The sequence below is a fragment of the Bos taurus genome, chromosome 17, assembly GCF_002263795.3.
Source record: "Bos taurus isolate L1 Dominette 01449 registration number 42190680 breed Hereford chromosome 17, ARS-UCD2.0, whole genome shotgun sequence".
Taxonomy (NCBI): Eukaryota; Metazoa; Chordata; class Mammalia; order Artiodactyla; family Bovidae; genus Bos; species Bos taurus.
Window position 1 is genome coordinate 44,665,897 of NC_037344.1, and position 14,022 is coordinate 44,679,918.

Sequence of the window (14,022 nt, forward strand, 5' to 3'; positions counted from 1 at the left end):
GGTCTATTTATCTTATTCTCCCTTTAGGAAGAACCTGCTGCCCAGTTGCCTGGAGAGCCCCCCACTGCGCAGAGCCTGCCCACAGGAAGCTGAACAGAGGCCCCCAAGGCCACACTCTTTCTGCTGCCACAGGACTAGACAGATGGGTGGGTGTGTGGACAGTGGCTCCTCTGACAAGAGGCAGGCCAGACACGGGCTGGGGATGCACCACAGGTGAGGACACTGCCCACCCCACTCCAGCCATCCCTGGTGGCCTCTGAGCAGCAGCCACTTCCCAGCAGCGGCTGAAGGGCTGTCCTGTGCTCAGAGGCGAGAGGAGCATTCAGCTCCCAACTCTGGGGAGAGCCTGACGGGCTTTTATTGCTTTTGTACAAATTACGGCTGCTCGGAAGTGGCCCAAGGAGCAGGGTAATGGATGTCATAAACCTGCCTCGTAAAGACGGAGCCTGCACTACATGGCTGTGTGCGGGGTGGGTTAGGGGAGGCCCGCGCTGGCCAGAGCAAGCTCTGCTGTCAGGGGGGCTGAACTGCTCCTGGGTGGGCATGGGGCAGGCAGGTCTCAAGGTGGCTCAGGGGCCCCCCGGGCACATGTCCACCAGCCTTCCTGCCCTTGGACGCTCACTAGAGCCGAGTCCCCCACGTGCTGTGCCTCCTCTTCAACCACAATTGCCCCTGGCTCATGGAGCAAAGCTGGCAAGTGACCCACATGCGGCCGACCAGGTACCCCATCCCCAGGAGTCTCCCTGCCTGCCCTCCCGAGCCCCAGCGCCTCGGTTCCCAGAAGGCAAGACTGTGCCCCTTCTGCCAGTGGGTGAGGGTGGCTGGGTAAGAAACCAGATCCAAGAGCCACAGCTACCATTTCCAGTGCATGCACACGCGTGTCAACACACACGGGCACTCAGAGCCCATGAGACACACAGCCCTGCTGTTGTGGTGAGAGCTTGACTGGCCTCATCCATCACCACACTGGACAGGGCCTGGCCACCGCAGGTGCTCGGCAGATGTGTGTGGGCTGCTGCAAGCTGTTACACACACATGTGCATGCTTGTCTTCCCCAGTAGCAGCTGCTGTGCCCACCGAGTGTGACAGGCCCTGTCAGGACCGGCAGGGGCTCCGGGTGGCGGCCTGTACCTCAGGCTGCCATGCACCCATACCCCTCTCACGAGTTGCTGACACACCTCCTACAGACAGGAGGCGTCCACAGCCTCTCCCCATGAACAGAGGTGGGGAGGCTGTGGTAACAGAGCACCAGGAAGCCATGCCACACCACTGCTACTGCTTCCTCCTGGCTCTCGGGACCCTGGTAACCCGCCGCCATGCTGTAAGGAAGCCCAACCAGCCCGTGGAGGCAGGCCCCATGTCGTGGGAACAGAGGCCGCTGACCATGAGCTGGTATCAAGCTCCAGACGTCAAGAGCCTTTCACGACCCCGCCCCCCAGATGTCTACGTGTTTCTGAAATGAGCGCCCACCCCTCCTAGACTTCCTCAGCAACTGCTTGTCTGGCACAGCAGCAGCCTGGGCCCCGCCAGCCCTCATGTCAGCTTTGCCTGGGCCACGCCAGCAGCTAGCTTCCACTCTGTCCAACTGCCCAGGCTCCCAGGGGAAGGGACTGGCCAGGGGTGTGCTAGGCTGCATTAGGCTCTCGTGGCCCTGAGAAAAGATGAAACTCAACTGTGCCAGGAGCCCAGAGTGTGCCTGCCTGAGACGGGGGATGGGAGGTGCTGCAGGGGAGGTAATGGGAGATTAGCAGGTTCTCTGGGAAATTAGCTGTCAGCAGCCCAACCAACAAGCCAAATTTCCAGAAATCTCCTGAAGGCAATCAAGTCAATCAGCTAATTATGCCTCGTGTGTTTGTATGTGTGTGGGCGGGGCTACCCTGGCAGTTTGGCAGGTGGGGCCCCACCCGACTCCGGTGAGCACCCTGGGCCCTTCGCACCTGGTGTGGAAGCTGCCTCCTGCCACCTCCAGGCTGCCTGGCTGGGGTGCAGGCGGGCGCTCCCTTCTCCCAATCCCACCGCGGCTCTGCTTGGAACCCACAGTTAGAGCCTCACATCCCAGCCCGCCCTCCTGCTGTTCCTGACGGTGGTACCTCCTCCCACCGCAGGGCCTTTGCCCGGCTGCTCCCCAGCCCTGTGTCAGGACGGGGTTGGGAGGTCTTCTTGCCAGGCTACTCAAACTTCTCCATAGCACTCACCACCTCCCCGGGGACAGGGACACTGGCTGTTTGGTTCCTTCCAGTGGTGGTGATACTCAGTAAATGTTTGTCGAGGGGAGGAGGGACCTGGAGGTGAGAGCTGTACCCCAGCCCAGGGAGGGTGGGAGGACGGCAGCTCAGGCTGAGATCCGGCTGGTGAGGGCGGGAGAGGAGCCTGGAGGCCAGCGGCTGGCTGCATTCTGGTGCCGCGGGCTGCAGGGGGCAGGCTTCCTTCAGAGGGTGACAGAGAGGGGCCTGGGCAGGGGACTGGATGGGAGGAATTGGTGGGGAAAGCCGGGGTGAACTGGGAGTGTGGCCCTGAGCGGAGGCCCTTCCCGACAGTGGGGGCTGCAGCGGGTTCTCTGCCCCCTCCCTGATCACACCCACCCTGAGGACACCTGCCAGGACACCGGATCACCGGGGTCCAAGGCCCTGTCCCCAGGCTACACACTCAGGGTGGGGGCAGGGCAGCCTCCTGCCTGTGAGGCGTCTAGGTCCTCATTTCTCTTTAATAAAGGAAACTCCCAAGTCCCCTGCTTCGGCCGGAGATGATGGATCCTTGTGTCCTTGGCTGCAAGCAGTCAAATTAAGAAAATTACTTTCTAACTAATTTTATGGCACTAACGAACCTCTGGCGGCGTGCTGGGGACGTTGCTCCAAGCTTTCGGGACATAACATTGTTGAGGATGGGCAATAATTGGGGATTTGCTGGGGATAAATCTTGGCAAATTAAACTTCTAAGTACAGTCTATAATCCAGGTCAGACAACAAATGCCCTGTGTCACCTAGCAAGGGGATGCTGTGGGGAGAAGCAAGGACAAGCGTGACCCCTCCTGAGCCTGAGGCCCTAAATGCAGACACACAAACAGCAAAGTGTGTGCAAACATATACACCTACGCATAATGACACATGGCTACAGGTCACACACATACTGCATGACCACAGTCATACATATAGGCACATCGGCGCCATGTCCAGACACAGGCTCCCAGATGGACACTTACATGCAGTGTGGGCACACACACACACACACACACACACACACACACCTGCTGCATCCATAGACACACATGGGCGCCTCCAGACTCTTGAGAGGACAAGACACAGACTCACACAGAAATGGCCACAGAGAAACATGGAATGCTTCCGGGTGCAGCTGGGGAGCCCTGCCACTGCCACACAGAGATACCACCTCATGGGCACATGGGAGAGATAGACACATGTGAATATACAGGGTTACACAACACACACTTCCCTTGCACTAAGAGTCATACACAAACAGGGCTCTCAGCCTGAGTGTCACCCTTGTGCCAGAGGGCTCCATGGTGAACTCTGGATCTAGAGGCAGGGTCCCAGCCGGCCTCCAAGCCTCACCCTCCGGCTCCCAGCAGGGTCACCTGCCAGCCCCCAGCCTCGGCCTGCTGGGCAAGGGTCCTCTAAGCTCCGGCCTACTCCTCCAGCCTCAGGGGAGGCTGCCACCATGCCAACTGGACAAAAGGGCCAGCAGGGTTGACCATACAAGCCCTGCAGTGCTGCCCAGCACACGTCAGGGACCTGTGGGCACACTTGCTCACGCCAGGGCCTGGTGCACACACACCGGTGTGTCTGCAGACATGGTTCAGGAACCCCCAGGGCTGAGCAGCAGGCTGGGCCGCTGCCCCCCCACCATCTGTCACTCATGTGCAGCCTCAGTGGGGGCTAAGCTGCAAGCAGTTGGCATGTTAATTACAACTTCTTCTCCAGGAAACATTCAAAGCAGCATTTTGCAGAGAAGACCACAAATGACACAAGGTGGTTTGGAAGCAGAGGGCTGCCCAGAGGCTCTGGCAGGGAGACCCCAGCAGCCCCCGGGCATCTCAGGAGGCTCCACATGGAGTATCTCTGGGCCCAGCCTCTCGGGGCTCCCAACCCTCCAGGACAGGTGCAGGCCGGTGGGCGTTCTGCGTCTTGCCCCCAACTCTCCCCATCACTGCCCCAGGTTGCCCTGGTGCCAACCTGGACCATATGGCACCTCCCAGAGTGCAGGTCCTGTCCAGGCCTGGCCGACCACCCCCATCAACATGGTCAGGAGCGGTTGGCGCATCAAGACCACCCAGGCCCATGGGAGGAAGGAGCAGCCTGGGGCCGCCAACCATGACTCCAACAACAGATGAGAGCACAAAGGCTGCCCGAGGAGGGCAGAGGCCTTCCCAGGAAAGCACCCCTTGGGTGGCACCTGGGACCACTGCCCAGAAGTGTACAGCAGCCCCGGTCAGAGGCTCAAAGATGCTACAGCCTGGCCCAGGATTTGAGGCAGAAGGCAGAGCTGCCTGGGCTGGCAGACCTGGGGATCGCGGACCTGGGGGAGGGGAGGGCCAGGGACCCTCGGCTGTCCCTGCCACCCGGGGAATTAATGGGTTAATTACACACCCTATAAAAAGCCGCTGTGATTTAGAGAGCCTGCCTGTCAGACCCTGGAACTCTGGAACTCGCAGTTAATCAGGAGCTGCAGGATGAGGCGGGCGGAGCCCAGGCCCCTGCCCTCCAATGAGCCGAAACGGCCGTAAATTTGCAGAAACGGCTTTTATGGAGCTCTGGGTTTTATGGTGTCATTAACGGGCCTCCTGATACTTAAGGGGAAATGAAATAAAGTTGTGGGGAGGGGGCTGGGGGATGGGGGATGGGGAGGGTGGCCCCCGCCATGGCCGGAGTATCAAGTGGCAGCAGGCTGGCCCCCCTCCTGCCCCTGGGCCCCTGATGACAGCTAAGAGCAGGGGCCTCACACCCCTGTCCAGCCTCTTTGGCCGGGCCAAGCACAGCTGGGGAGAGGGTGTCAGGGCACGGGGGCAGGGGGCGGGGCGGGGAGGGCATACGCTGCAATTTCTCCACGTGCAGGAACCCCAACACCAAACGCTGCCCCACAGGACCCAGGGTGTCCAGCCCACTGCCCACTCCTCTGCAGGGCAGGACCCGGAGTCCTACTCCCTCTGAATCTCTGCCCACTCTGGCTCATCCCCATCCTGTTCAAACTCCATTTCGAGCCTAGGGGCAGCATTCAGTACAGTCGGGGCTCCCGTGGGTCGAGGGTCGGGGTTAGTGTGTGGGGAGCAGACAGCAGAAGGAGGGTGGGAGACTTACGGAGTAACCTCTGCCTGAGACTGCCTGCGCCGAGCTCTGCAGGGAAGGAAGAAGGACAGTCAGGAACCGGTTGCAGCCCCAGATGGCCACCCTCTCCCTTGAGGACCTGAGCAGGCAGAGCCCATCCTGGGTCTTTGCTGGAACCCCCCAGGCTGGGGCCACACTGATCAGCCTGTGGCAGGGCTCAAGGACCCACAGAGGAACCTTCCACCCCCAGACCTGGAGGTATGGTCCAGCCCAGCAAAGTCTCCAGGCAGAGAGGCGGCAAAGCCCCCACATTCCCCAGGGGTGGGCTCAGCCCCTCCCAGAGGATGCTCCCCACCTCTCCCATGTGGGGTTCTGGGCCAGGGGATAACCCCTCTCTGTGCTCAGGTCGGCTTTTCCCTCACCACCCACCAGCCTCCCAGGGTCACTGGGTCCAGCGGGAAAGTCTGGGAGGTTTCCTTGAGAAGGAGCTGGGCAGGTAATCCTGGGGTCTCAGATGTCAGATGGGGGTGGGGGGGTAAGCTGTGGCCTAGAGGCCAAGAGTCACCCCAGAGGTCCTGTGAGGGTGATCAAATGCTCAAATGGGCAGTTAGGATCTGACGGGAGAAACCAGTTAGGTTCACTTCACCAGCTCCTCAGGGCAGGCGGTGGTCACCAGGGTTAAGCCCCAAGGCCCAGGGAGATAGGACGTGATGACCCGGCAGGTGGGGGTTGGGGGGGGGGGGTGTTCACACGGCCGGCGAGGGCAAGCTTGTCTGAGGTGTGTGGGACTCACGGACCTGGGGCCAGACCACACTGAGGTCCAGATGCCAAGATTCTTCCGAAGGATGGGTGACCACTGCAGCCTGGACCACTCTGCTCAGCTCAGCTGGGGCCAGGGGACCCCTCCCCTCCCCAGGCAGACCCTGGCCGGGCCCCAGGCCAGTTCCTGGGGGTCTGCCAGGCCAAGCGTGTGTGTGTGTGTGTGTGTGTGTGTGTGTGTCTGTGTCTGTGTCTGTGTGTGTGTCTGTGTGTCTGTGTGTCTGTGTGTGTGTGTGTGTGTGTGTCTGTGTGTGTGTGTGTGTCTGTGTGTGTGTGTGCCCCAGGCCAGTTCCTGGGGGTCTGCCAGGCCAAGCGTGTGTGTGTGTGTGTGTGTGTGTGTGTGTGTCTGTGTGTGTGTGTCTGTGTGTGTGTGTCTGTGTGTGTCTGTGTGGCCGGGGCGGGGGGGGGGGGGTCCTTCACCCCCTGGGGTAGCTCAGGCACCAAGCCCTGCCTCTGGGGGTGGGGGGGTCTGGTGCCATAATTGCCCCCAGGCTTGCACACTCACACCGCCTGTGCTGTGCCTACAATCCGCCTGCTCCCATCCTGGCCAGCAATTAGAGGAGTTCGAACTAGGGCAGCCCCCGTGGCCCCAGACAATTACCAGCCTATTTTCCTATCTTGTGGCAACAAGATCGGAGCCGGGCAATTAGGCCCCCCTCCTGGCCTCCTGCGCCGGCCCTCCCCCAGCCCCCATTTAAATGATAATGAGAGACGACTCGTTCCATTTAGCCCTGCAGAAAACCCATCTCCGCTAGGCCGCCACTCCTGCAGCTGGGGGTCAAGAAGACAAAGGCCTCTTCCAGGAGCGCTGCCTCCCACGGCGGGGGCGGGGGGGCTCTTCCGCCTGAGTCCTCATCGCCCCCTCAACCCAGGGCCCCTCAACCCCCACTCCCTGCCCTTGCAACACCTGCCCCATCCCCCTTCTCCAAGGTCTAGGGAGACCCAGCAGCCCTGGAGGAATATCCTGCGCCCCCATTGCTGGCCACGTCCCAGTGGGTGCCCTTGTGTGTTGCCTGGGTCATCCCCAAACTGGGTCCTAAGACCCCCTCTCCCCTGCCCCCTGGGACCTGAGCTCAAGGACCTTTTAGACAGGACACACCGAAAGGAGTCCCCAGACCCAGGCCAGCTTGTGCCTCAGAGGGGCACCCTCCCCTCCGCGTGGCCCCCAGTGGCAGAGACCTGGACTGCTGGATGCCCCGTGCTGCTGCCAGCTAGAGCAGACAGGCAGGTCCGCCTGGGCAGGCAGGAGTGTTTGCAGCTCATCGGGCCAGAAACGTACCCCCTGCCTCCACCCTTCTTTAGACACATCTGTGGGAGCTGTTTGGCATCCATAGCCCTGCCCACCGCCAGCTGGGCACCGACCCCGAGCCTACCCCCAGCTGGACATAGGGACTGCACCCCAGCATGGTCGCCTCCACTCACCCCTGCCCGTGCCTAATGGTTGGTTCTCATTTAAATCCCTCCTGATGGGGAAGCCCCAATTAGTAGACAGTTAGGTTTTAAAGAAAGCAAATGCTAATTGTGAGCACAAAACCCTGGATTGAGACTCCGGGCCCCTAAGCAAACGGCTTGCAGTGTCCGCTGAAGGTTGGAGGCTGGCCGGGCAGTCACCCCAGGGACTCGAAAGTGTTCCCGCGAGCAGCTGGGGTACTCACATCACTGAGTTGGTCCCGAGAACTGCTTCTCCGGGAGCTGGTGGCTTCTCGGAAGCTGTCGCCGTCACTGTTGTGGTCGCCCCCTCTGGACACTGCGACCTTCATCTGGGGACAGGGAGAGATGCGAGACCGACTCAGCACACACACCCTGCAGGGTGGGGCTGGGGCACAGCCATGCTCAGGCTCCTCCCTAACCCCACCCAGTCCCTCTGGGCTGAAACCCGGGGAGGGGGGCGGCAGGGCACAGCCAACCACTGACAACCCAGTAAGTACTTTCCATTCCTACCCAGAACAGGAAAGAAGAGCCCAGAGAGCAAAGGATGAGCACTCAACGGCCTAAACTACTGTCAGCTCTGTCCTTTCCTCTGGCCAGCTGGCAACTAAAGACTCCTGGATGGGGAGCGGGCCAGTGGGAGGCCCCGGCCTTTCCCACTCCACCAGGGGCCCATGATCAGGTGTCAAGACAGGCCTGCCTGTGGCAATTCACCTCCACTCCCTGCAGGTGCACCACTCCTGGGCCCCCTTCAGTCCTCAGCACAACCCACATCAGGGCTGTAAGGTCTGCAGAGTTGGGTGTGGACCAGCCACTCCCCTCTGCGTGTCCTAGGGTCATTACTCAACCTCTCTGTGCCTCAGTTCTGTCATATGTAGAACGAAGCAAGTAGTACCCACTGGAACAGCTGCTGCTGGGTCAAAGTATCTGCCGGACTCTCTGTAGACCCGGCACGCCCTCAGCTCCTTGCTCCTCACACAAAAGCCCTGGTTGGCTGCTCTGTGCCCACTTTACAGAGGAGGAAATCAAGGAGGGAGTTGATAAACCACTAGGGAGGTTAAGTGACAGTGTGGAAAGTGGACGCAGAAACCTGCCTGCGTTCTTTTTACTTGGAAATAGTTTCAAACCTCACCAAGCTGCAGGGTAGGAACATCCATCACAGCCCCTGACCCTTGACCTCTGGGCCCAGGAAGTCACCATCCCAATCGTGCCAGCATCCATCCAGGTCTTGTCAGCTTCCAGCTGCCCTCCTGGACTCTCTGGCAGGACCCACAGAGCTCGGCTGACCCGCCACCTCCAGGTGGCTCCAGCTTCTTGGTTCTGGAACATTCCCACGGTTTTGTCTGAACGTGCACTGACAGCCCAAACCTTCAACTGTTTGGGCTGTATATCAGAGGTTTCCTAGCAACAGACAGAGGCCACGGCTCCCAGCCAGCACACTGCCTAACACCCAATGACCCCTGCTCCAGGCGCTGCCGACGTGCCTGCGGGGCAGCGTGTGGCCTCCTGTCCACCCCCCAGGCCTCCCCGCCCAGCGCATATGCTCTCAGAGCTCAGGCATGCTCAGAACCTGCGCCACAACCAGGGGCAGGGAGGCCCAGTCCTTTGCATCCAGGCATTTTGTCGTAAGCATCCTTCAGCCCTGGAGACCTCAGCTAGGGTAGAAAGTCTGGTGCACCAGCTGTGCTCTGGAATATTCTCAAGTCCCCAGGAAACCCCCTCAAGGCCTGAGCCCTTCTTCCTGTGGACCCCATGGTAGGCTCCCTCTCTTGAGGCTGCCCCTCAGAGCCCCTGCTCTCCAGGGCCAACCTAAGCCCTAGATGGGGTCCAAGCTCCCATAGCCACAGGCCCCTGCACAGTGTGGCTAGCAGAGTGTCATCACAAAACATAACTGCCATTCATCCACAGCCCAGGCCTGGGTGCAAGGACCCAGGGGAGGGCCCCCTTCTGGGGAAGCATGAACAGCGAGGGGGAAGCCCAGCCCTCAGGAATACCCTCCCATCCTACGGCAGGCCCAGGGAGGGGCCCCAGTCTCAGCCCAGGCGAAACTCCCCCATTGTGAGCCCACAGGTCTCTGGCCTCACTAGCTCCATCCTGCATAGTTGAGTGGTGAATGCACAGACCCTGGGCCAGTGCTGGCTCTCTGACTGTCATTGAGCCTCAGTTTCCTCATCTGTGAAGTGGGGGTGTTGACAGGGCCCTTCACAGGCTCTATGGGGGTAAGAAGTTCTGTTTGTGAGCCTGAACCCTCTCTAGCACCAATAAGCCACCAGGTGTCACTGTTGTCACCAGTTGGAGACACGTCTTTCTTGCCTCTGGACTCCATGACAGGTCTCCCCAAAAGGAGTGAATATGGGGTCCGGGGGAACTTCCTTACTGCCTTGCTGGCAAGGAGCCTCTGCAAGAAAACAAATGCCCTCATCCAGTGGTTTTCAAAGTGGGGTCCCTGGACATGCAGCATCAGCACCTGGGAGCTTGGCAGGAATACAAATGAGCACTTCCAGGCCCCACTACAGACTCGCTGTGTCATCAGGTCCTCTGGGGGATCCTGGTAAGGCTCTAGTTGAGACTCTTGGTTTTGACCTTCAGTAATCACCCCCATGAACCCACCCTCACTGTTGGGGGACAGTATTTCAGGTTGGGCTTGGAGCAGGGTCCCTGCCCATGAAGAAGGCTGGACCCAGAGACACTACAAGGACAGAACAGGCCTGGCGCAGTTGCAGACTGCTCACTGTACAAGGACACCCAGCAAAGGGGGAGGGGAAGCGGGGGCTGAAGAATAACCCCACACAGCTGAAAGGTGAGAAGGGAGGATACCACATTCCACTTCATTCAGTCACACAAGTGGTCTCCTCTCTCAGCTGGACCCCAGAGAGGATTCCTTATCTTGACTCTTCGGTGATGCCCCACAGGGGGAGGACAGGCTGGGGTCTGTCATCCTCCTCAGGCAGTGGGTTTCAGCTCTGAAAGCCCCGTTTCCCAGAAAATCCCATAAAACTCAGTACTGTGCCCTGGGAACCATCCCAACCCTGGATGCACTGGGATGGCTGGTCACCTTCTCTTCCTTAGCCAGCCCCAAGCTGGACTCTGGCTGTCCTGTAGCCCCAACTGCCTCCTAGTGGCTCAGAAATGCTGCTGGCCAGCTATGCCAGAAGGCCAGGGATGCCATGCCTCCATTTTTAGCTGGAGAGATCAGATTCTGATCTGGGCCCTGATTGTCCCAGGAGGGCAGCTGGGAGCCCGTGCCTGGGCCCACCCCTGGGCCTTGTGGTCTATCCCTATGCCCACCCAACCATCCTTTATCCATCCATCCATCCTTTATCCAACCATTCATCCTTTATCCATCCATCCACCCTTCTACCCATCTACTTGTTCACTTAACCACCCATCTGCCCACCATCCATCCATTCATCCATCCATCCACCTATCCATCTTCCCATCCATTCACCACCCATCATCCACCTACCCATCCAAGGCTTACTGAATGCCTGCCTATGAACCGGCCCTATTCTGGGCAATGAACATAAACAGACCCAAGTCCCCACCCTCCTGAAGCCTACAAAGAGGCCAGCACATGGAGCGTGTGGTCGGCAGACGGCCACAGGTGCTCTGGAAGGACAACAGCAGAGAAGAGCAAAGAAGGGGTCGCCAGGGAGGGATCTCACTGAGAAGGTGACACTTCTGAAAGGTGATGAGGCAGGTCATGAGGCTACTGGGAAGGGTCGGGGGATAGCACTGCCGGAGCAACGAGGCTCCCTGGGGAAGAGGAGAGCCCTAATAAGCACTGGCAGTTTCTGCAAGTTGTGCAAAATTCCTGAACACGTAACAGTTGGCTTGTGCAAGGTGGCATACCACAAAAACATTTCCTCAGACTGGCGGGGGCAGGACTCCCCTTGAGACTGGTGGAAATATGGAAATAGGGCCCTGCTCTCCACCAGGCAGGGTCAGGACACAGCCCTCAGAAGGGCAGGGAGAGGACCTCCCCTTAGATCAGCATGGCTGGGGCACTGCCATTGGAGCAGCAAGGTGAGGGACACCACCCTCAGACTGAGGCACCCCAGGAGCACCTGGGGCCCTAGGCTTTCTGGCAGTGACAGGGAACCCTTTCCTGCTACCCTTCCTGGGCAAGGCAACTCCCTAACCAGGTTCTGCAGCAATTCCGGGAGGAAGTGTCACCTCCCAGGCGGGCTGCCAAGTGCCCTGGGCCACAAACAGGCAGCATGTGGTTCCACCTGACGCTCAGACCCACAGGGTGTGCACAGTGTCAGTCAGTCCAGGAGGCGTAGCTGGGAAAGGGTCCAAGAGGTGGGACCTGGCAGTGTCCCCAGGCTATGCCACCAGGTGCCTTCCCCCTATGGTGGACAGGAAACTCCCGAGACACCGCAGGGCTGACTCGGGGGCCCCAGAATCCCTCACTCCAGCAGCGAGAAGACTCACTGGGACTCCTGACCCTTCACAGACCAGCTCCTACCAGGACACAGAAACGAAAGAGCACCAGGAGTCCCTGCCCCGAGGCACTCAACAAGGCCTCTTCTGCCCACATCCCAACACAGCGCCTGCCTGCTCCTGATATCTGCCCGATGATGTGTGCGTTCACCACGAGACCCACGTGGGTTACCGAGACCCACGCCTGAAGCAGGATGCAGAGGCTCCCCCACCCTTAGAGCTCTGCCACGCAGATGGAGCAGAGGCGCCCTGTGCAGCATGCTCAACTGCTGCACACCTGCAGATGCACATGCCATCCATCCATGGCGAGAGTGGGAGTGGTGGCCCTAGAGTTGTGCAGTGCGCAACCTGAACAGCCATATGTGGCGGCCCTGCAGGAGATCATGCCCCACCAGATGGCTTCACCCCCAGACAAGTGTCATCCCATGGAGCTCTCAGGAATGCACACGAGCACACACACACATTCTCAGGAGCGCTGGGCTCTGCCCCATGCCTCTCCCACCTCCGCCCCAACACCACCAGCCCAGCCCAGGGGTGGGAGGTGCCCTCTGACCCACGGCCAGTCTGTACTGGCCTCCAGCATGAGGAGAGGCCCCCTTAGCCTCCACATCTACAGGCCTGGGAGCGGAAGAGGCGGGGATGGCCTGGCTGCAGACCCTGGGGAACCCTGAGAAGGGGGCTGTGGCTGAGGCCACCCACGGTCTCCTTCAAACCAGCGGGAGGACATGGCCTGGTAGGGTGAGGCGAGGGTCAGGCACCCACTAAGCATCAGTACCCGCCCCTCAGCCCCCAGCCAGCCAGCCAGCCTGCTGTCCCGGTGAGAAGGGAGTTAGGAGACTCCTCTCACGACGCCCCTACAGAGACCGAGCACAGGCTCCCGACGGCCAAGGCACCCTATTCCATGTCCACACACACACACACACACGCACGTGCACACGCCTGGCGACCCAGCCCTGGGGCCATATGGCAACCCAGGCCTGTGGCAGAGACCCCTCCCTCTTCACCCCAATCTTATTTCAGGGACTCCTGCACAAATAATGCCCCCACTGGGGTGCTTTAAAACCACTGGGCCTCCTCAGGGGTCAAACATTGTGGGTCAGGGTCTCAGAGACCTTCCTAGGCCCCCCAGGTGACTCCTGAGTGCACCCCAAAGGTGAATGGGCAGCCATAGGTCACATGGCCCTGACTGGGCCCCTGCCGGCTGGACTGGGAGGATGAGCTGTGTTCATCCATGAGAACCGTGTTACTCTTCTCGCCCCCACTCTGGTCCCTGCTCATTCCAGCTGATCCCTGGTGTCCAGTGTGTTCTACAGGCTCCAAAGTGAGAGACTGTCCTGTCTACCCAAAGCCCCGACTGAAGCAGGGCCCGAGGCCCCGCCTGTCCTGGGGATAGGGGCCCCCTTCCTCTTTGGGTGCCCCAGCCCCTGGCCTCTCTGTCACCCTGGTACCTCAACGCCCCAGGGCTATAAATGAGGCTCTGACCAGGAAGCCCCTTGCTCTGTCCACCAACATTCCCTGATGCTCAGTGGGACCTCATGACCCCACTGAACCTGCACCCCCACACGACCTCGCAACCGCCACCTCCCTCCCCAGCACATGACAGCCGTGAGGACAGCCCGTACTTTACTCTGTTCAACAGAGCCCTACCCTGAGCCCCAAGCCTGTGCTCTGCCTCCAGCTCTGCGCAGAACCTGGGTTTCGGAAGAAGGCCACAGAGCACGGCTGGCCCAGGGAGGGGAACCTTTACGCAGACCATGCAAAGACACTCATGAGGGGGCTGGTGGTCAGGTGAGATGCTGGGGTGTGCAAGGAAGGCCAGGGCCCCCTCCCCACCCAACGAGGCCACCTGCACGGCCTCTCCTTTGCTTGCTCTCAGTGCACCGCTCCAGGTCAGTGTGGAGGATGGTACCCCAAGCACAGCACTGCAGACCAGCTTCCCCCGACCGACAGCAGCACCTGCTGGTGAAGTGTGGTACTGCAGCCACCTCGTGACCAGAGGGTGAGAGGGAGTTCTCAGGGCTGTGACTCCAGGTGGAGGTTCCAGAAGGAT

At 60.1% G+C, this 14,022-nt stretch overlaps 1 protein-coding gene across 22 annotated transcripts in view; it reads right to left on the reverse strand.

The window, feature by feature from the left end:
* Window positions 1-14,022, reverse strand: part of FBRSL1 (fibrosin like 1) — an 84,362-nt gene that overhangs the window by 43,512 nt on the left and 26,828 nt on the right. For all 22 annotated transcript variants that reach the window (XM_024977639.2, XM_059876299.1, XM_024977643.2 and 19 more), the window contains 2 exons: window positions 7,754-7,858; window positions 5,313-5,348 (listed from right to left, as the gene is read on the reverse strand). In XM_024977639.2, the coding sequence (XP_024833407.1) occupies window positions 5,313-5,348; window positions 7,754-7,858 (141 nt within the window). The remainder of the gene's footprint in view (window positions 1-5,312; window positions 5,349-7,753; window positions 7,859-14,022) is intronic.